Source organism: Rattus norvegicus, chromosome 9 (assembly GCF_036323735.1).
Source record: "Rattus norvegicus strain BN/NHsdMcwi chromosome 9, GRCr8, whole genome shotgun sequence".
In the NCBI taxonomy this organism is placed as follows: domain Eukaryota; kingdom Metazoa; phylum Chordata; class Mammalia; order Rodentia; family Muridae; genus Rattus; species Rattus norvegicus.
In genome coordinates, this window is record NC_086027.1 from 95,428,775 (window position 1) to 95,452,018 (window position 23,244).

Genomic DNA, 23,244 nt, shown 5'->3' on the forward strand with positions numbered 1-23,244 from the left:
GCAAAGGGTCCAGGTGGGTAACTCACCGAGGAGGAACTGAGACGACGACAATATGTTTTTGTCTACAGATTGGCAGGAAAGGGAGACTAATCATGATAAGCTTCAGCCAAGGTGCGTATGAGTGTTTCTGGTCCAGGATGGTGTGGGTGTAGATCAGACAGCTGTGGTCAAGGGCTGTCTCATGCCTTCATTAAAGTCACCTACACGCTCAGGGAGCCACTGAGAGACCGTACCACATGTATAAACCATGAAAAAAAAATCAGTTCTAGGAGAGAGGATCTCGAAATAGTTTTATCTGATAAGGGGTGAGATAAGTTATGATTATTATTAAGATGTGTCTCATGTGTCCCAGGCTCTCTTCACACTGGCTATGCAGCCGAGGATGGTCACACACTTGTGTTGCAGTAAATCTTCAACCCCAATAAGCCCATGCAAAGGACACACAACTCAGTTATAATGTTTATAAGCTGCCCACCTAGATTGGGCAGATTCACCACTGCACTACTCTGTTCCCCAGCTATGAGATCGATCTCTTGTTACTTGTGGCTTCTCCAAGCCACATGGTTTTGTTCCTTCTTCCTCCATCTTCCTCTGTCTCCTCCTCTGTCTCCCTCCTTCTTCTCCCTCCTTCCTCTCTCTCCCTCTCTAAAACTTCCAAGAAGGTTCACATGAAATCACCTGAGTATGGGATCCACTCCACTCCTCTTGAGGAAGCAAAATTAGCATCAAAACACAAACACCAGAGCAATCCACAGCACACTTCTGATTCTCTGTATGTGCCTCCTGAGTTCTGGGATTACAGGGGTTCACCACCACATCCAGCTTTATGCAGTACTGGGGGGGCTAACGTGGTTTCATACATTCTGGGCAAGCACTCTTCCAGCCTGATACAGTATTATTGAAGATAAATCATTAAGTTAAATAAAAAACAGATATTATGAAATCCCTCTCACAACATGAACATAAACATGTAGTATTTGTTTTTATTTCATTGGTTTTAGAGACTGGATCTCACACACACTAGCTCCCGGTGGCCTAGAACTCTATATATCCACATTGGCCTTGAACTCAACACTCTGCAGTCTGAGTGTTAGGATTGCAAGTGTGAGCTAAACATGTAGTGCTTTTATAATATACGGTGCCAAAACAAACCAAAATGTAATATTCGGTAGTGAATTTAGAAAGACTCACTGAGAGAGACGCTTCAATTTTATTTTTTTGTGGTTACTGATGGTTGAACCCAGGACCTCACACACACCAGGTAAATCCTCAGAGACTGAATTACATTTCAGCCTAGAACTAAAATGTTGAGGGAAACACAAAATCAGCACTGGGGAAACACACACACACACACACACACACACACACACACAACCAAAAGACCTGATGCATTGGAACTGGAGAGATGGTTCAGTGGTTAGGTATGTTATTGCCCTCCCAGAGGACCCAAGGACCTCCCAGCAACCACACCATTCAGAAAGCTATTGTAAAGATTTTCCTTTGTGGGCTGGTGAGATGACTCAGCAGTTAAGAGCACTGACTGCTCTTCCAGAGTTCAATTCCCAGCAACCACATGGCGGCTCACAACCATGTGTAATGAGATCTGATGTCCTTCCTCTTCTGGTGTGTCTGAGGAGAGTGACAGTGTACTCATATACATTAAATAAATAAATATCTTTAAAAAAAAATTTCCCCGGGTTGGGGATTTAGCTCAGTGGTAGAGCGCTTGCCTAGGAAGTGCAAGGCCCTGGGTTCGATCCCCAGCTCTGAAAAAAAGAACCAAAAAAAAAAAAAATTTCCCTTTCAGCCCATGTTAGATACAACCCCAACCAAAGACTCCCAAGGCACTTACTTTTGTTCTTCCACCTAGAATGTAGCAATATTTAAAAAAAATATTTTTATTAATTCTTTGAGAGTTTTACACAATGAATTTTGATCCTATTTGCCCTCAACCTCTCGCCTTAACTCTTTCCCAAATCTATCTCTTCCCTGCCACTCCACAACTTTCATTATTAAAAAAAAAAAAAAAAAGGCCTATAGCCTCTGCTTTGTGCTGCCCATGTGTTTCTGGATGTGGGACTGGAGCATGGTTGCCCTACCAGGAGTTACATACTTAAAAAAAATTGACTCTCTCCCAGAAGCCATCAACTTCCCATAGATCCTCAAGGGGGTGGGACTCACGAGCCCCTTCTTATCCCATGCTAGAATGCTGACTGGCTTGATGGCGTAAAGGCCATGCATTTATAAGCACAGCTGGTACCACTCCTTCCACTCAGGTACTTCCTGACCTCTGTCTGGCTCTTGTAGCGTTTCCACCCACCCTTCCATGGTTGTCCCTGAGTCTTAGAGGGGGTGTGTGATGTAGGTGTCCCATTTGTGTCTTAGCACTCCATAGTGGATTTACCTCTGCATCTTGACCACATGAGTTTCTGCATCAAATACCCTCTCTGAGCTACAAAGAACTTCTATGCTGAGGTCTGAGTACCACTCGGCCTGGTTCAAGGACTGCTCCACCAGAATACTGCTGTGAAATCAAAGAGACATAAATGTGGGAAATGGTTTGGGGAAGTGGCTTCACGGTAGAGCTTGCCTACCACCAGGAGCTAGTGGTTGCGCACTAGCACCCTGAAAAAAGAATCAAGAAAGAACAACTCCCCAAAATAGAAGCAGGTAGAAGCCAGCCAGGTAGAAGCCAGCCACAGATAAAGCAACGGTACCAGCACTTAACAGCAGATTATGAACCAAAGGAAGAAGTGTCATCGGAGCCCTTTGTCTAAGGTTTGCATGGTTGCCTGCAAGGGTTTGGGGTGCCAGCATCCCCATATCTTTCCCTGACCTCACCGGGCCATCTGTTTGCTATTTCTCTGCAGGCCCAGGCCTTGGCCTGCTCCAGTAAGTTCGAAGCTGAGTTAAAAGCTGAGCAAGATGAGCGGAAACGGGAAGAGGAGGCCAGGAGGCTCCGCCAGGCAGCCTTCCGGGAGCTCAAGGCAGCTTTCAGCGCATAGTCCTGCTGACCTGACCCTTGACCACTGCTGTGCCTTACTGACACCCTGGAGGTGATGACTAGGATTTTCACATTTTTATCCTCGCAGCCTTCTGCGCAAATGACCTCCCCTTCAAGGCCTAGGCCTGTTTCTTAGTGCTTCTGGATAACCAGTGACTGCTTTCATCCTTCCCAGGGTCCTGGCCCCTTTCAAACGGTTCGCCAGCTGGTTTCCCCAGCCTTCACTCCTCTGCCGTTATCTGTAGCCGAGATTTGTTTCTTACTTGTTCCCGTGTAGTCCTATGTCAACAAGTCCTGTTTATCTATGGTTCTCAGAGGACATGTTGCACGTCATCTCGTGTAGTTTTTTTTCTTGTGGTCCTTGCATTATTTCCCAGTCAGCGTCTGTCTTCTTGTCATTACTCAGATTCCACTGACTTCCTTTTCACCGTCTTCCACCCTAGTATGATGGCGGGATTTGAAGGAAGACTTGTGAATTAGACCCTCTATCCCCACCCCACTCCGAAACGGGACTAACTTGATGCTGTCTTTGCCTGTCTCCTGGCACTTAACAATGTCTATGTTCTCGTTCCCTCTCATTCTTCATTTCACAATCCAGTCATTTTAAGTCCTTTACTGTTAAGAATGAAAGAATCGTCAGAAGTAATTAATATTAGTGAGTAGAAGGATAGCTGTCATCCGACCCCATGCAAATCAGGGTGGACCTGTGAAATTCTCAAGTGACATCCAAGGTCTTTTGAAGTCATGGCCATCTTCCGGTGTCTGACATCAGCTCCAAAGAACTGAAAGAAATGTATTCTCACCCATGGGACAGATTTTTTTTTTATCTTGTGAGTTTCTTGGGACTTCTCACAAATACCAGGGGGTTGTATTTTTTAACAAAAACAAAAACAAAAATTCTTAATGTCATATTTATTACTTCTCTTTTGTAACTGCTGTCTCTACAATAAAGAAAACATCTGCCCTTCTATCTTACAACTGTTTACTTTTAAATAAAATGAGCAAATGATCTTTGCCTTCATACCGGTGTGCCTTTGGTCTTCTTTGCATTAGGGGATGGAAGAATATGTTTTCCTTTTTTTTTTTTTTTTTTTTTTTTGGTTCTTTTTTTTTCGGAGCTGGGGACCGAACCCAGGGCCTTGCGCTTCCTAGGCAAGCGCTCTACCACTGAGCTAAATCCCCAACCCCAGAATATGTTTTCTATGGGGTCTGTACAGCCTTAGGCTTCTGTTGACACTGAGTCCCTGAAGTATGGGTAGAAATAGAAACAGGATGGGTAGTGCTGGAATTGTAGCTCAGTGGGTAGATCACTTACTTGCCTAGCATGCTTGAGTTCAAGCACCGTACTTGCATTTTAGGACATAGATGCAGAATTCAAGCTTATGATTATCCTTTGCTATAGGGTGAGTTTGAGGCCTGGCCAGGTTACATGAAACCTTTTTTAAATTTTTAAATATTTTTTTTTCTTTTTTTCGGAGCTGGGGACCGAACCCAGGGCCTTGCGGTTGCTAGGCAAGCGCTCTACCTCTGAGCTAAATCCCCAACCCCAATATTTTTAAATATATATATATATATATAGTTGTCTTTAGATATACCAGAAGAGGGCACCGAATCACATTACAGATGGTTGTGAGCCACCATGTGGTTGCTGGGAATTGAACTCAGGACCTCCGGAAAAGCAGTCAGTGCTCTTAACTACTGAGCTATCCCTCCAGCTCCAGACCTTATTTTAAGAGAAGCCATTGGCTGGAAACCGGGAAAGGGAATAATAATTGGAATGTAAATAAGAAATACCCAAGTTAATAAAGATGGAGGGAAAAAACGCATTTAAGTACACACACACACATACGCACAAAAAAAAAAAAAAGCCATTAATGGAACCCTAAAGAAGAGGGTGAGAAAGGATTCAAGGAGCCACAGTATGAGAAACAACCCACAGAATCAACTAAGCAAGGCTTATAGGGGCTCACAGAGTCTGAAGTGACAATCACAGATCCTCTATGGGTCTGAGCTAGGCCCTCTGCATATATCTTATGATTGCATAGCTTGGTGTTCTTATGGGATCCCTAAGTGGTAGTTGGGATATCTCTGACTCTTGCTTGTACATGGAACCTTTTTTCTCCTAGTAGGTCACCTTGGCCAGCCTTCTTTTGAGGGTTTGTGCCTAGTCTTATTGTAATGACACATTCAGGTGATAACCCTGGGAGGCCTGCTCTTTTTTGGGGGGACGGGAGAGGACAAGAGGAGAAGCAGGAGTAAGAGTGGAACTAGGGGAACTAAGAGTGAAGGCAAGGGAGATTGTGTTCAGGATATAAAGTATGTAAAGAATAAAAATTAAAAAAAATTATGTACCTTGACCAGCATCAAAAGCAACAAAGAAAAAGAAAGGAGAGAGAGAGAGAGAGAGAGAGAGAGAGAGAGAGAGAGAGAGAGAGAAAGAGAGAGAGAGAAAGCAAACAAGCCTGGTGGTGGCGGCACCTTTAATCCCAGCACTCAAGAGGCATAGGAAGGCAGATCTTAGTGAGTTCAAAGGTAGCCTGGACTATAGAGAGATCCAGGATAGCCAGGTTATACAGAGAAACCTTGTCTGGAAAAAAGAAGGAAACAAACATTGACAAAAACAAAAGTAGGGTGGGAAGGTGGTTCCATTGACAATCACCCTAAGGCTGACCTGTTCTCATCTTCCCTCCAATGAGGATTCTTTCAGCTGCTGGTAAAATCTACAGTTTGTTTCCTTTGCTTTTTGATCCCTGGCTTAATAATATATTGACCTTGGCATATTAACTCTAACAAGTATTTCACAGTAATGAATGAAAGAAAATGATTTGTAGTCAGGGCTGGAGGTGGAGAAGTAGATAAGATCCTGAATTTTTGTTGTTGTTGTTCAGTTTCTCTGTAAATCTCTTTTTTTTTTCTCTTTTTTTATTGGGCGTTTTCTTATTTATTTACATTTCAGATGTTATTTCCCATTCATAAACTCCCTATCCTATCCTATCCCCCTTCCCCTTCTTCTATGAGGGTGTTCCCCCACTGACCCATCCACCCACTCCTTCCCGCCTCCCCACCCTCCTAATCTCTCTAAAACATTCTATTAATAGTGACCAGCAAGATGGCCCAGCAGGTACAGAGGCTTGCTACCATAGCTGACCACTTGAGTTTGATTCCCAGGTCTAACAGGTAGAGGGAGAGAACCAACTTTGGAAGGTTGTCCTCTGGACTCCATAAGTATTCCTTAGCAGATGTATGTTCAGGTCTTAGCCTCACATTTTAAAAAACATAGGGCCAGTGACACTCAGCAGATAAAGGTGCTTGCTGCCAAACCTGATGAACCAAGTTTGATCCCTGGGTCCCACATGGTACGAGGAGAGAACCAAGTCCCAAAAGTTTTTCTAGACATAACTGAGAGGAAAACATCCTGAGAAAAATGCCTCTTTACGATTGGCCTGGACAAGTCTGTGGAGCACTTTCTTAATTTGTGTTTGATGTGGGAGAACCTAAGTTGCCACTCACCCCTGGGCAGGTGGTCTTGAGGTGTTTAAGAATTCAGGCTGAACAAGTGATGTGGAGCAAGTCAGTAAGCAGCACCCCTCCATGGCTTCTGCTTCAGTTCCTGCCATGACTTCCCTTCATGGCAGCTTTTGGAGCTACAAACTGAAACAAACACTTGGTAGCCAAGTTGCTTTTGACCATGGCATTTTATCTCAACAGTAGAAACCTTAAGACAGCGAGTTTGAGGTCTCCTGGGCTAATGGAGACACTGTTTCCAAAAAAAAGAAAAAAGAAAAAAAAATCTGAAAACAAACCAACAACAAAATAACGAAAACAAGATAAAAAACAAAAGCCAAGCAGGAAAAAAATGTCATTTTGTACAAACAACCAAAGTAAGAGCTAAAACTCTCAAGTGATACAAAATGTCCTACAAGAGTTCTTAAGGGGTTGGGGATTTAGCTCAGCGGTAGAGCGCTTGCCTAGCAAGCACAAGGCCCTGGGTTCGGTCCTCAGCTCCGAAAAAAAAAAAAAAAGAAAAAAAAAAGAGTTCTTAAGACAGATGACATGTCTTGAGTCAGGTGACTCCAAAGAGCAGAGGTACCATGTCTTGGTGTCCTGTTGGTCCACACTCCATGTCCTGCAGAAGTTGTTTCCTTTCCTATTACTGTCACCTCAGGTTCCCAGCCTCCATCTCCAGGGCCAAGGCCAAACCCCAATCCTGGTTCTTCCCTCAGGCTCTGCAGTGACCTGACTGGTTTTTCTACTCTCCTTTTGCCCACTGTTTAGCTGGGACAGTCTCTGAAATGCACATCTGTTCCTAGCATCCTCCTTCAAGCTTTGACCCCTGCTCATCTGGCCTTTGTACTACCCTCCACCCTTCCCCTTGGAACTCCAAGGCCTGGGTCTGAAATGGTGAACAGTTCCTGAAAGTGCCACATCTCCCCTCTTGCACAAGCTGTTTCCTCTGATGGCTTGCTCTCCCTCCTCCCTCTCCCTCTCACTAGTTAGTGATCTACTTCTCCTTGACTCAGCCCAGAGTAGCTTCAAGAAGCATTCTCAATGCTCCTAGTAAGGCAAGGAACACCCTAGGGTTCCCTTTTTTACCTCTAGGCATTCTCTGTTGTAATCCTACATTCTGAAGGATTCCTCTCTCCACCCTTCTGTTAGGGCTACAAATCTCTAAACAAACAAAACAAAAAACACCCACAAGTTTGTTTGTTATGTGTATATGGGGGTGGTGCATGTAAGAGGTCAGAAGACAATACACAAGACTCAATTCTTTTTTCTGTTCATGATGGGTCCCTGGAATTGAGCTCAGGTAGTCCGGCTTAAAGACTTTGCTGTGCTATCAAATTGGCACAGGACTATGATCCTTTGCAAGGGCAGGAAGTCTCCCCTGTCTACTGCTCTAGGCCTAACCAGTAACCAACTGGCAGCTTTGTAAGTAAATTTTGAATATAAATGTGTACGCAATGTGAAGCTATGCCAAGTTTGCCGAATAGATGAATAGATAAGGTAAGGTGTTCATCGCTGATGTCAGAGAACATCCAAGCACCTATTGTTATAACAGTGGAATGCCCGAAGCCAAGCATATGGTGCTGGCATCAGTTCACTCTGTTAAGGGCACTCATAGGAGACCATCAATCAGTATAGCATGATCATGTGTGGCCAGATAGGACTTCCAGAGTAAGGAGAAAGCTATGCTTACTGTCTTTATAACAGTTCTCCCAGGAGAAACAAATTCATGGGCCTCTGGAGGAAAATGTGAATCCCCTCAGAAGGCTATGCTCACAGTGACCTAAAGTTCCTCCTCCTCCTCCTCCTCCTCCTCCTCCTCCTCCTCCTCCTCCTCCTCCTCCTCCTCCTCCTCCTCCTCTTCCTCTTCCTCTTCTTCCTCTTCCTCCTCCTCCCTCCCTCCCTCCCTCTCTCTCTGGAAGTTTGGGTTAGCTTTGAACTTTCTTTTTTTTTTTTTCCTTTTTTTTTTTTCGGAGCTGGGGACCGAACCCAGGGCCTTGCGCTTGCTAGGTAAGCGCTCTACCACTGAGCTAAATCCCCAGCCCCCGAACTTTCTATGTAGCTAAAGATAACATTGAACTTCTCTTCTTCCTGATTCTTATTTCATAAATTCTTGGATTACAGGCAGGTGGGGCTTTGGCTCTGGGGCCTGGGGCCTGGGGCAGAGACCATGAGGAGGAGGAAGGAGGAAGAAGGCATTGTGGGGGAGGTGGATTGTGAGCACAAGGCCATGAGGGCTGGCCTGTTGGAGTAGGAACAGCCCAGACAGAGCAGGGCAAGTGATATCTCAGGGTTACTGACACGGAAGTAGAGAAACTAGCATAGAGGGTTGATGTCTGCCCAGCTCTAGTGCTTTAAGGCTTATTATGGGATATAAACCCCCAAATAAAGTTACCGCAACAACATACATGCAGGAAAAACCATTCATACACGCAGATATAATTGCAGAGCATATGTCTAAGGATGTAGGTCAATGGGTAGAGGGCTTGCCTCGAATACTCATGGACCTAGGTTTGACCACAAACATTGCATAAACCAGATGTAGCAGCACATGCCTGTAATCCAAGCACTTATGAAATAAGAGTTGGGAGGAACAGAAGTTCAATTTCATCTCTAGCTACATAGAAAGTTCAAGATCAACCTGAACTGCCTGAGACTGTGTCTCAAAGAGAGAAAGGGAGGAGGAAGGGAGGGAAAGGGAGGGGGAGGCAGAGGGGGAAGGGGGAAGAAAGGGGGAGAGAGGGAGAGGGAGCGAGGAAGGAAGGGAGGGAAAGAGGGAGGGAGGGAGGGACCTTAGGACACCAAGAGCACAGTCTTCTGAGAGCATTGTTCAGAAGGTACATTGCTATTGTCTCCTTTGCTCACCTGTTGAGGTAAGGTCTTCTCAGACAGCCCAGGCTGGCCTGGAACTCACCTTTCCTACTTCAGTCTCCCAAAGTCTGGGGTTATCACTCAGTAACCAGAATGCTGGGTCAGCTCTTGTCTTTTTTTTTTAAAGATTTATTTTTATTTTTTTATATTATTCTTTTTATTATTTTGAGACAGAGTCTGTCTATGTAGTCTTGGTTCTCCTGGAACTAGCATGTAGACCAGGCTGGTCCAAACTCCCAGAGATCTGCCTGCCTCTGCCTCTATTTTTATGACTTTTAAATCATGTGTATGTTTGTGCATGAGCACTCTCGAATACCCGTATCCACAGAATCCAGAAGAGGTATCAGGTCCCTTGGAGCTGGAGATGTGATGCAGGGGGTTTGAGTCTCCCAACATGGATGACAGGAACTATCTTCCTCTGGGAGAGCAGCAGCTCCTCTTAGCTGCCCCCTCATCATCTCTCTGGGATTGCTATTGTCTTTTTTGACGGATAATTTAGTGATTTCTTTTTTAACATTGAAATTTCTGTCTGTGTTAGGTACTTATTTCGGCATTAACAAACCACCCGATGACTTAATGGCTTAAAATAATAATTAACATTTATCACCTCACCGAGCATCTGAGGAGGCTGGGATTCAGAAGCACTTTAATGGGATGAGTCTGACTCAGGGTCTCTCATGTGGCTGCAGTTAAAATGGCAGGTGGCGTGCTGTCATCTAAGGCTGCACTTACTGCAGAAGCTGTTTGTAATGTGACTCACTCCTGTGGTTTAAAGATTGGTGCTGGCTGTTGGCAGGAGGCTTTTTCAGAGTCTTCCCAACATGGAGAAGCACTTGCTGCATCTCTGCCCCCCCCAACTCCCCACCCCCCCACCCCCCACCCCCCACCCCCCACCCCCAAGATGTCTTTTGCTTTCAATGCTCATTTGTGTGGATTCGTGTGACCCACCTGTGGACAGACTGGACCTGATTGTGGTCAAGGGTTTTATTGCTAGAAAGAACAACTGGGGTGGATCTCAACCCAGCACAAGTGCTTCAAGAGAATGAAGTGTGAGTCGTTATGGCCTTTAGGTTCAGGAAGCACACTGTCATTTCCCCCAGTAGCCCACCAAGTACATAGGTTGGCTTTACTGAGAAGAAATGGTGGGCACCATCTTAGAGCTAGCCATTATAGAATCAGAGTTCTTAATCACCAGTTACAGGCTCTAAGCCAAACTGATTGAACTAGGGAACGAATCAATTGAGAAGATACTGATGAGCTCCCTGAAAGACTAGCAGAGGAAGGGCTTAAAAAATAGGCCCGATGGGGTTGGGGATTTAGCTCAGTGGTAGAGCGCTTGCCTAGCGAGCGCAAGGCCCTGGGTTCGGTCCCCAGCTCTGAAAAAAAAAAAGAAAAAAAAAAAAATAGGCCCGAGGTGGGGTTGGGGATTTAGCTCAGTGGTAGAGTGCTTGCCTAGCAAGTGCAAGGCCCTGGGTTTGGCCCCCAGCTCCAAAAAATAAATAAATAAAATAAAATAAATAAAAAATAAAAAAATAAATAAAATAAAAAATAGGCCCGAGGCCAAGCAACTGGGACACAGGGAAAAAGTGCAGCCTGAGAATTGGCCAGGGATAGCGCCCTGGCTGCTCAGAACTCTGTGGTGGTGCACTTCCTCGGGTCATTTACTCTAGCTCCAGGTTCCAAAGCTAAGCTCAGTCATGTGCCCACAAGTTCCGGTTGAGGGGTAGCGTTTAGATTTTTTTTTTTTTTTTTTTTTGTTCCTGTCTTCCGTAAAGGAAAGCTGTGTGCTGCCAAGTCCCATTTCCCATTAACAATCTTACTTTCCCCAAACATGGTAAAGTATTCCAAGTGCAGAAGTCACTATAAAGTGGCCCACTGCACAGGCACCGGCGGGTTTCTTGTTTGTTTTTAGACAGGGTCTCACTGTATAGCCAAGGCTGTCCTGGAACTCACAGTCTTCCTGCCAGAGCCCTCCTGGTGCTAAGAGAAGAGTGCGCATGGCTGCTCCCACCTGTCTTCATGACTTTGGACCTTGCCATATTTCCTGTAAGTAAAAAGGTCAAAGTAGAAAAGAAAATATATTTAAGGGAACTTATACAGTATTCTTGCTTTCTTTAAAAGGAAGTGCATTATTTTTATTTATTCTTTAAAGTCATACACGTATACAATATATTTTGACCATATCCACTGCCCTACTGCTCATCCCGGACTTCTCCCCAGTCAGTGTTCTTTGTAACGATCAAACCCTTGGCAGCAAGCAGGCAGTCTGTCCACAGGTGGATCACACGTCCACAGAAATGGACATTGAAAACAAAAGACATCTTGTTTGTTGGGGGGAAAGCCAGGGTTACAGGAATGTGCCCGATGACATTACATGTTTGGCTTGTCTGTTTTAGGTGGGATGCATAAAACCATGTCTCTGCCCAAGAAGAATGGGTACTTCATGACAGCAGCAACCACATAGTATCCCCAGAACAGAGTAGTACCAAATATGCATTGTCCTTGTTCATATATGCAGAATTTTGTGCACATGAAACTGAGGGGAGGAGACCCCACAGTCCCATAGGCCAGGTTAAGGACATTCAGTTTTTCCCTTTATGTTCTTGATTCTAAAAAAAAAAAAATAACTGTAAGATATTGCACTACAACACTATAATAACTACCACCACCACCATCACCACTGTTTTTATTTCTCAAGGTAGAGTTGTTTTATTTGTTTTGTGGGTTTTTTTTATTGTTGTTGTTGTTATATTTCAGGCTAGTCTTGAGTTTGACATGTAGCTAAGGATCTTCAACTTGTGATTCTCCTGCCTCCACATCTCAAATGCTAGGAATTTGTGCTACCAAGCGTCGTTTATGAGGTACTGGGGATCCCACTATGGAGGCAATCTTAAGGAGCCATTGAGATTCCTTTGTTTTGCAGAGAACATTCCCAGAATGTATCCTCTGATCTCTATGTGTGTCAAGACATGGACTTCCTCTCCCAGCATGCACAGTAAGTAAATCAATGTGATTAAGAAAAATAATTCTTTCTTCCCAGATAACTTTACCTTTTATCAAGCTGACATAAAACTGGCCAGCCTACCAGCTTACCTTGTGTGTGACAGACTTATACTGAGGAGACACAACATATACATGTCTACTCACCTCAGATAGGGGCCCCACTACAAAAATACAGATATCACTAAAGTGCAACTGAATGAACCGATGAATTTTATTGGTGTTACTTATAGGAGTATGGGTGGAGGTTACTTACAGGAGCAGAAATGACTTAAAGTCAGCAACATCAATAAAGCCTGCCCCAGCGTGGGTGACAGCTCATGAAAGCTGGAAGCCTGCAGGCAGTTCAGCGGGGTTGGAGAACATCCTTTCCAGGTGCTTGATTGGTCTAATCATCTTCTAGGCAGTTCTGTTAGTATCTGCCTCTTCTAGACGGCTAGTCTGGTCTGGTCTGAGAGTTTTTGTTGCAGCTTGTCTTGTCTGAGACTGATTCTCAGTAGTGCCCAGTGCTTACTCTTGGAAGGGAAGGACCTAGTGAGTGTGGTTAAGTTCCAGAGACTTCCTGAAGTTAGTTTTCACTGTTGACTTCCCTGGGAGACAGAATGTTTCAACATTGGAAGAAACTACTGCAGAACGCCTTAGACTACATGAAGGCATTTCTCAACCTTTCACCTCCCCTCAAAAGGGAAAAAAGGGCCCATGAGATGATTCTGTAGATGAATTGCCAGATGACCTGAGTTCTCCATGGTAGAAGGGAAGAACCAATTCCTGAAAGTTGTCCTATGATCTTCACACTTGGTCTGTGGCATGCATGTACACACACACACACACACACACACACACACACACACACACACACACACACAGAGAGAGAGAGAGAGAGAGAGAGAGAGAGAGAGAGAGAGTCATTGTGCTTTTTTTTTTAAAGAAATAAAAAGAACAGAGTCTGGAAGTGGTATAGTTGTAATTCTAGAATTCAGTAAACTGAGGCAGAGAGATCTTGAGTCAGAGGCCAGGCTGGGTAACATAGTTTCTAGCCAGTGTAGGTTACACAGAAAGATCCTTTCTCAACTCTCCTCCTAAACAAATACACAGATAAGAAAGGGATGGTGTCTCAGTTTCTTTTTTTTTTCTTGCTGTGATCAAATAGCTCAAGGAAAACAACTTCCAGGGAGGGGATTTGGTTTACTTCCACATTCAAAATAGACTGTCATGAGTAGGAAGTCAAGGCAGCAGCAGCTTGAAGCATCCGGTTATGTTCCATCCACAGTGAGAAGACCGGGTGAAGACACACTGCGCCTTAGTTTCCTCTGTCCATTATACAGCCTAGGATCCTGGTTCCTGAATGGTGCCACCCACACTGGGCAGGATGTTGCCCACAGGGGGCAGGTCTTTCTATCTCAACCAGTGTTTTTACAATAATCCCTGATAGGTATCTCCCATAAGGGCCTATCTTCTCTGTGACTCCTAACACTAAATTATCACAGATTGGAATGAACAACCAGAAATAAAATGGGAGAAACATTCCAATAGTGCCCCAGCAGAAATATGAATATGAAAAAGATTGAGAAAGCAGATGTTTTGGGACATACCATAGACCATTAGGTGAAAGAATGCATATTTTTCCAAGAATTTTTTTTATGGTTTAATTTTCTCAGCCATCCAAAGGTTGGAAAAGAATTAAAGATGTCCAAGAAGTTTTACAGTAAAAGTCTGTTTTGGTAAAACGTAAAAATGGATTTATCTCCATAGTTATCATCCCTATGGCCTCTCCTGAACATGTTTCCTCAACTCTCTGGTTTGCTATATTCCATCTTCCTTGTGGTTTCCCTTTGTTTTCTAGGCCAAACCTTTTGAGTTCTGTGTTGGCCCGTTTCTCATTAGTATAATAAAATGCTGAAGCCTGGTAACTTTAAGAAAAGAGGCGCATTTTGCTCACAGTTTTAGAGGTTAGTAATCCAACCAGCTTAGTACAAGCTCTAGTAAGGTCTCTATAGTGTGCCACATAATGGCAATGGCATCGTGATGGCAGTATGTGTGAAAGGAAAAATACCCGCCATGAGATAGGAAGTCAGAACATGAGGAGAAGCTCTTTCACAATGCCCTCTCACAGGAACAATCAGAATCTCACAAGAACTACCTTAATGCGTTCCAGGAAAATACCCTTACCACCCCAGTGAATTCTCATGAGGACCCAACTCTTGATGACACTACTACTTCTTAAACCTTACTCAGTGGAGAACGACCTTCCAACACATGAGTCTTTAAGGGTATCTTAGGGTTACTTTTACTGTGAAGAGACATCATGATTACAGGAACTCTTATTAAAAAAACATTTAATTGGGGTTGGCTCACAGTTCAGAAGTTCTGGTCCATTATTGTCATGGAGGGAAGCATAGTGGCATGCAGGCAGACACGGTGCTGGAGAGGTATCTGACAGTTCTACAACTGTCAGCAGGCAGCAGAAAGAGATAGTGAGGCAGGCACTCTAGGTCTTGTTGGAGCTTCTGAAACCTCAAAGCCCCACCCCTTGTGACATACATCCTCCAATAAAGCCACACTTACTTCAATAAGGCCATACCTTTAATAATACCACTCTCTGAGTCTATGGGGGCCATTTTCTTTCAAATCACCACAAAGGGACAAACTTCATGCAAACTGTAATCCTATCAGGTCCCAATCTGAGTGGTTACTGGCCTCTGCACCAACAGTTCGTTTCCCTTTGCTTCTACTTTTAAACTTTCCAGACCTCTTCTTTCCTAACTTTCTGTTCCTCTTGCCTGAACATTTCTAGGCACTAAATCCAAGACCATTTCATCAGCCCTATACCTATTGACCCATGTCTAGTTAGAGTACTAACTGGTCCTTTTCCGATTCTGCTTAGATGAGCTCTTCTTCTAGCCTAATGTACCAGACATTTCTATTAACAATACTTTTTCCTCCCAATGGCATGACCTTCTTCCCTGCTGAATATAGGCAGTTACCTGGGGTTTCAAACACTTAGAGCCTTAGCTCACATTACCTCTGATCCTTCATTTCAACAGTCTGTCTCTTCACCCTTATGAGGACTGTATTAGCTTTCCAGGGCTGTTATAACCAAAGTGGCTTAAAACAGATATTTTAAATTAATCATGTGTGGGGTTTGAATGAGAATGGCCCCCACAGGCTCATATGTTTTAATACATGGTTTCTAGTTAGGGGGATCGTTTGGGGGGTATACTAGTCAGAGTTACCTAGACAAACAAAATAAATAAAATAAAAACACACATAAAGTGCAACTATTATACACATATATAATATATATTATATAAGTGTAATATATTATATAAATAATATATTACATGTAAAATATAATATATTTATGATATAAATATATATTGTAATTATATTATATATAATTATATATAAAAATATATTATATTTATATTTATAATATAAATATATATAGTTAAAAAGGGTTTATACAATGGCTTACAGGCTGTGTCCCATAATAGTCCAACAATGTCTGTCTCCCAACAGCAAGTCTGAGAATTCAGTAGCTGTTTAATCCATAAGACTGGATGTCTCAACTGGTCTTCAGTATATGTGGGAATCCTGAAGAAATAGCCTCTTAGTGTCAGTGAAGTGAGGTTGAGAGCAAGCAGGCAAAGAGCAAAAGCTTCTTTCTTTTCCTTATATAGGCCGCCACAAGAAGGTGTGGCACAGAGTTAGGGTGGGCCTTCCTACTTCAAATAAGCCAAAATTAACTGAGACAGCATGTTAAATAAGCCAATTAACTAAAAATCTTTTACAATGCCTATCAAGTAGGGTTTCTAGTCAATTCCAGAAGTAGTCAAGTTGACAACCAAGAATAGCCATTACAGGAAGGACTAGGAGACGTGGCCTTGTTGGAGGAGGTGTGTGACTGAGAACAGGCTTGAGGTTTCAAAAGATGTGACCATTCTCATGGTGTCCTTGTGCATACATGCTTTTTATTTGCCTGAATGATTGTCATCTCTAAGGCTCACTGCTTCTGTCTGCTAACCTAGGCCTAGTCCTGGAAGCTCTTAGCCTCTATACAATCTAATCTAGACCTAGAATGTTTTCAGCCTCTGAGACTTACTGATGAACAAGCTCACCTTTTCTTGTTCTTTCTGAACTCTAGCTGTCAAGATTCTTTCAACTCAGCTGTTCTGGCTCCAACTCCTCTCCCAGTCAATTTAGTCAATCTGGCTTTTCTCTCAACTCTGAATTGTCCGACTTGAGTTCAGACTAACTCTAGCAATCTTTTCTAATCTTCTAGCTCCTTCTCATTCTTCTTCTGTCTTTACCTGTGTCAGGCTTGTTTTCTCTTCAGTCTGTCTCTGTACAACTGTCCCCATCAAACTTCCTCCTTTAACTCTCCATAAACTCTACTGTATCCTGTACTGTGCTCCCTTCTTGTGCTGTCTCTCCCTTAAGGAGCTTCCCTCTCCTCTTTCTTCTTACCAGAGTTGGGCATATCTTATTCTGTCAACTCTTTCTCCGATTTGTCACATTTTCAGCTACTCAATTAGACTTGACTTTCGAACATGGGTGCTTCCTTCTACAAACTCACTTTACCTTCATTGTTTGGGATTAAAGGTGAGTACTAAGGGCGTGTCTGTATTGCAGCCAAAGGGATTGAAGCAGTGTGCTAAGTGCTGAGTCACACCCTGACTAGAAACAGGTTCAAATATCCTGTAACTTCCTCTCTCAACTCCTTGTTTATGGACTGGGATGTGAGCTCTAACTCTTTGTACTGCCTTTGCTCTGCCACCATAGACTCTAACCTCCTGAAACTGTAAGTCCAATTAAATGCTTCCTTTTGTAAGTTGCCTTGGTCATGGTGTTTATTTCACAGCAATGGAAAACGCAACTGAGACATCATGTCTGTTTTGGAAGTTAGATGTCAAATTGTTTGCAGGTTGATTTCGGAGGCTGTGAAAGATACTCTATTCCAGGCCCCTCTCACACTAGTTGACAGCAATTTTTGGCGTTCCCCAGTTTGTAAATCACCCTCACTTCTGCCTTCATCTTCAAATGATATTCTCCTTGTGTGTATTTTTGTCCAATGCTCCCCTGCCACCATGAGTTTTGAAAGAGAGTCTTACTATACAGTTTACAGTGGCCTTGAACTGTCAGTGATGGCCCTGCTTCATCCCCTTGGCTTTATTTCCCGATTTTCATAAGGGCACCAAGCATATTAGATTAATGCCTACCCTAACTCGTATCATTTTATCTTTTTTTTTTCTTTTTTCCTTTTTTCGGAGCTGGGGACCAAACCCAGGGCCTTGCGTTTGCTAGGCAAGTGCTCTACCACTAAGCTAAATCCCCAACCCCCATATCATTTTATCTTGACTAGCCTTTGAAGACCTGTCTTCAGAGTAAAGTCATTTTCTGAGGTACTTGGTGGGGGTATTAGGATGTCATCATATCTTTTTTTTGAGAGACACAATTTAATCCATAATCATGATGTTCCAGACTCTGTTGCTATAAACAAATTACTCCACGACGTAATGGAGTCAAATGTCCATTTTATTATGCTGAAGGAGTGAATGAATCAGAAATTCAGACAAAGTGCCATGAAGGTGCTTGTCTCTCCTTCATGATGTCTTGGGCTTTGATGCCCTGGGATGACCTGACTGGCAGGGCCAGATTCATGTAGTGTTTTTTTCCACTCAGTCTTCTGTCTGTTGATCCTGGCTGTTGCCTGAGGCTTCAGTTGGGGCTGTTGATGAAAAAGCAACATACATGGGCCTCTTCTTGTGACTTAAACTCAAGGCAGTATTCTAATTAACCCTATTTGTCAATTTGACACAGCCTAGAGTCATCTGAGAGGAATGGTTTTCCTATTGAGAAACTGCCTAAATTAGACCTGCCTGTGGGTTTGTTGGTGGGGGACTGCCTGGGTTGTTAATTGATGTAGAAGGGCCTGGTCCACTGTAGGCAACAGAATATCTGGGCAGGCAGTCCTGGGGTGTCTAAGAACACTAGGCAAGAATGGGCCTAGGAACAAACCTGTAAGCGACCCTTTCCATGGTTTCTGCTTTGAGTTCCTGCTTGAATTTTCACTGTGAGCCCAGGTGATAGTGGTACATGCCTCAGTGCCTGTCCATGGGAAGCAGAGGCAGGCAGAACTCTGTGAGTTCAAGGGCAGCCTAGTCTACAGAGCAAGTTCCAGGACAGCCAGAGCTTTGCAGAGAAACCCTGTTGTGAAAAGTCAACCAACCAACCAACCAACCAAATCAACACACACACACACACACACACACACACACACACACACACACACACACACACATATGTATACTGTAGCTGTCTTCAGACACAAAGGACATTGGATTCCATCACAGATGGTCGTGAACTACTGGGAACTGAACTAAGGACCTCTGGAAGGTCAGTGCTCTTAACCGCTGAGCCATCTCTCCAGCCCCCAAAACCATCTTTTTGTGAGAGCATATTCTTGATGGTCAGGGTCAGCCACACCGGAAACTGGCAGTGATACAGCTCTTTAATGGGCCCTTCAGGCTTTCATGCTGTTGAACTTATCCAGCGTCATCCGTATTTCCCCTTTCCTTTATTCTTTCCCCATGTATTAATTCCCTTTTCTGTTGCTGTAATAAAATAACCTGAAGGACTTTGCTTAAGAGGTCAAAGCCTTATTTTGACTCACAGTTCAAGAGTACGGCCCGCCAAGGCGGGGAAGTCATGATGGCAGGAGGTTGAGGGGGCCGGCACATTGAGTCCGAGGTCAGGAAGTAGGATACAATGGATGCTCTGAATGCTTCTGTGCAGCTTGTTTTCTCCTTCCTATTCACGCCAGAATCCTAGCTCATGGAATGGTGTTTCCCCTTTTACCCACATAAATGAAGGTAATCTAGATAATCTCTCATAAATTTGCTCAGATATTTGTTTCCGTGGAGAATCCAAACCCCATCAAGTTGACAGTCAAGATTAATGATCACTCTCTAAATTTAATGCTCTTTTGTATAATTTGACTTTGAAAGGGAATCAAGACTTAGGAAGGGAGGCAGCCGAAGAAGTAGGTGTGTATATATGCTTCTGAGTGTTGAATTCAGGGCTCTCAACATGCTAGGTTGGGAGTCTTCCACTGTGTTCTGAAACTTAAGTTTTCAACATTTCCTTTTAAGATAAAGACATTTGGGTATATTTGAAAAAAAAGTTGATGGGAAGAACTGTGATAAAAGGGCTGTGATAAAAGGGCTGTTTTGCAGTGGTTGTGCGAAACCCTGAGTTGATTCCAAACACCAAAGGTGGTAGAAAGGCAGAAGACTAATGGCCCCAGAAAGACCCGACTTGAAATGGTAGGTGGACCAGGGTTAGCAAATTGAAGTATATAGTATGCCCAGCTAAATATGAGTTCCAGAAAGACAGCAGATACTTTGTCTTTTGAATTGCTGGGTTTCCTATTCATTATCTAGCAATCCTAAAACGGGAAGTCAGTATATATATAAAGGGGGTTGTAGGTCCGCATGTTGTGGGAGGGAGTAGGAACTTTAAAATCCTTCGCAGATGTCACTCCAGAATGAATTCCCACTCCTAACAGAAAGGACACTGCTTTGAATTTCAGCCTCACCATTTGCCCCTTGATGGACAAACTGTCAGGAAAACGCTAGACCAAAAGCTGTGGAAAAGTTCTAGCTTGGAAAACCAGCTCATAAGTGATGTGGAGATTTTTGTACTGCAAACGGGCACTGGATTGGGTGCCTCGGATAGTGAGTCATAGGGCCTCTGGCCAGGCTCCAATTAGGGACACCAGCTTAACTCTAGGGCCTTAGGAGATGCAGCCAAAGGCTCCACTGTGCGCCTGCGCTACTCCTGCCCCGCCCTCTCCCAGCCCTGCATCCGGGTCTCAGAAAGGGGCGTGTCCGAGTGGAGGGGGCGGGCCGTAGAGGAAGGGAAAGATGTCGTGGGAAGCTGGAGGGAGTGAGGCGGGGATGTAGGCGGGCCGAGGGGGCGGGTCGGCGCGCGGGGTCACGTGACGTGCGTGGCGACGTGTCGGCCATCTTGTGTTGTTGAGGCTGAGGATTGACTTGGGTTCTGAGAGACTCCTGTCCCGGACCGCAGGTAACCAGTGGCTCGGTGTGTCTCCCCTGTCCGCGGCCATCCCGCGCCCAGTCCCCGCCATAGCTCCCCGAGCTGCCGTGGCCTGGCGCCCACCGTCGCTTCCCCGCCGCTCCGGCCCGAGCCGGCCGCATGGACACACTCAGGCTGCCCGGCAGCGGCCGCGGCCGGATGGGGGCGTCAGACATGGGGACAGGGCAGGTGCGGGGTCCGCAGGAACCTCCTCCCTTGCGAGGGCCGTGGCCGGCCCGGGAGCTTCCCAGCTGAGCGCAGCCCCTTGCTTTCGCCCCCGTGGCATCGCGGGGGAAGCTGAGAGGAGGCGGGAGGCGGGGTGGGCAGTGTCAGGCCGGAGGGCTCGCCTTCCGCTGCCCGCTCCTCGGGGCCGGTCGCCCGCGCAGCCTCGGGGTCCTCCGGCTAACAGCTGCTGCGAGCCGACAGCTGCTCTTGCCGGCGCTCCTGCCCGCACCTGCCCGGGGGAGGTGCGCCCTTGCCGTCTCCACCGAGCATCTGGACTGGGGAAGACTGCTACCACGGCTGGAGGACTGGTCTGGAGCAGGCCCCAGGCGAGGTGGAGTCATGATCTGATCCTGGGACTGAGAGGCTTGGGAAAGTAGAGCCCGGGGCGGCTCCGGGGACCCGAATGTTCACACGGGCTTGAAATGGGCAAGCAGTTTCCCACGAAGCACTCTTGAACACTTGAGTTTTGTAGCTGAAATATCAATCAATCAATCCGGCAAGGAAGGGGAGGGTGTGAAAGAAGCAGGTTGTGTGACCGCGTTTGGGAGGCAGTAAGGTTGCTTTGCGTTTATCTAGTACTGTCTCCCGTCACCTCCCGTTTTCTTGAAAGTCAAAGCACTTAAACACATCCAGTGGCTCTATTAGGAAGGTAAGTACTCCAACATAACTTAAGAAATTAAGGGACTCGAATCAGTGATGGACTCGAATCAGTGATGGCTTCCCACCTAGTACCATATACCTTGGATTATAGAAAGTTATGGTTCAGGTACTGTAGTTTTCCTTATGTAGTTTCTCCTCTTTGGTAACAGATGACTTCCTAGATTATAAAGACGATTATCATACTTTTTGTACATGAGTTTTCATCCTCCTTTGTGGCTCTGACTGGCAGACTTTTTCTTTTTTGGTTAGAACACATACTTTGTCCTCATTTAATGATGCTTTCCTAGTGTAGCAGCTTTTGGATTGCTTGAACTGGAATATGTACTTCATTGTCACGTTAGAAGACACTAGAAAAACATTTAGAAGTGAGTGACATGTGTCAGGAAAAAAATACCAACATTGAGGGGCTAACAAAGATGATGTTAGTGATTTGCTAGAAAGGAAAAGACCATACCTTTTTTAGTACTTGACGAAGGTTTTTCCTGGCTGGGGAAGAAGACACTGTGCACTATCTGCTGCCATTCTTTTATTTTGGACTACAGGTACTACAGTGGTGTATGCTGAGGAACAAACATTTCTGTTTTTGTCGAGCTCACTTAATACTTAAGTAAAAATATACAAATACTTCTTGATGTAATGATGGGGCTATGTCCCTTAAACTGATTGAAAGTTGAAATCTGTAAGCTGAACATGCATTTAAAGATATCAGTCTGCTGCCCATTAATAACAGCAAAGCCTCCTATAGAATCTTGATTCTTTCCCCCTTATAATTGCATGGTTAGATTTTATGTGATTTTGTGATTCTCTGGTCCTAGCCAGCAATGCCAGGGAATATTGCACTGCATATTGCCAACTCAGGAAGCAATCATAATTCGAAATGTGAAGAATGATTTCTATGAGTCCATATTGTTTTTACCTCATAGTAATGTGCAAGCTCTTGTTAAGTCAGACATTTCTGTGCAGGGACCATCTGTTTAGGAGTAGTGAGGATGAAAGAGATAGGAAGACAGGAAGGGTTAATTTTTCAATTTAGTCTTGTGAGGAGACTTTACAGGTAAGATAAAATTTGAGGGAATACCTGATAGGTAGAGGGCAGGGTGCTTCACCAAGAGGCAGAAAAGGGCAAAGATCCTGAGACAAGAAGATAAAACTTAGGTGGGACCCATCAAGGGCTTGCTGGGAAGAGCACTGAGGCTATCTAGTCTGGAAAGACTGCAAGAAACGGATTGCAGTGTATCTACACAACTCTTTGGCAGGAAAATGAGGTGGGTCATTCAGTGCACTGGAGTCTTCAGAGGAGTCCATGTGCGTGTAATTCAGGCTGACCCAAACTTGCTCTTCTCTTGCCTCAGCCTCCCAAGTGTCTGAGATCTATGGAAAAGTCTTAGGAAAATCAGATTCTATAGACTTGAGTCACGATCCCTCCTTCCCATTCATTTGGGAAACTCAGGATGCTCATCTATATCAGGAATTATAATGAGTTACTTAAAAATAAGTTTGTAGGTGTGATTGCTGTTAGACTGCCTGGAAATACTTTTTAAAAAGGAATGACTTTTTGTTTGTTTGGTTTTGTTTTTTGATTTTTTTCAGACAAGGCTTGATGTAGCCTTGGCTGTCTTGGAACTTGTTCTAGACCAGGCTGGCCTCGAACTCCTGCCTCTGCCTCCTGAGTGCAGTGATTAAAGATGTTTGCCAACACTGCCAAGCAAGAAGTGGCTTTTTTTTCCCCCCAGAGCTGGGGACCAAACCCAGGGACTTGCGCTTGCTAGGCAAGCGCTCTACCACTGAGCTAAATCCCCAGCCCCAAGAAGTGGCTTTTAAAGAAGGTTATCTATCCCAACCTCTTAACTAAGTAGGAGCATTTTGCAAGCTAGGGACTACCT

The 23,244-nt window shown here is 44.5% G+C and overlaps 2 protein-coding genes across 13 annotated transcripts in view; both read left to right on the plus strand.

The window, feature by feature from the left end:
- The window catches only part of Efhd1 (EF-hand domain family, member D1), a 46,646-nt gene extending 42,620 nt beyond the window's left edge, over positions 1-4,026 (plus strand). Inside the window, exons 4-5 of one of the 2 annotated variants that reach the window (XM_006245468.4) lie at positions 69-111; positions 2,871-4,025. In XM_006245468.4, coding sequence (XP_006245530.1) covers positions 69-111; positions 2,871-2,896 — 69 coding nt within the window. In that variant the 3' untranslated portion in view covers positions 2,897-4,025. Of the gene's footprint in view, positions 1-68; positions 112-2,870 lie in introns of both variants that reach the window. The other variant, NM_001109310.1, reaches the window with a different exon arrangement.
- Positions 4,027-20,368: 16,342 nt separating this feature from the next.
- Positions 20,369-23,244, plus strand: part of Gigyf2 (GRB10 interacting GYF protein 2) — a 125,785-nt gene continuing 122,909 nt past the window's right edge. For 3 of the 11 annotated variants that reach the window (NM_001427666.1, XM_063266512.1, XM_063266514.1), the window contains exon 1: positions 20,405-20,467. The gene's annotated coding sequence lies outside the window, so the exon portion shown is untranslated. Of the gene's footprint in view, positions 20,468-20,826; positions 21,033-23,244 lie in introns of those variants that run through there. The other 8 variants (XM_039084707.2, XM_063266510.1, XM_039084708.2 and 5 more) reach the window with 5 other exon arrangements.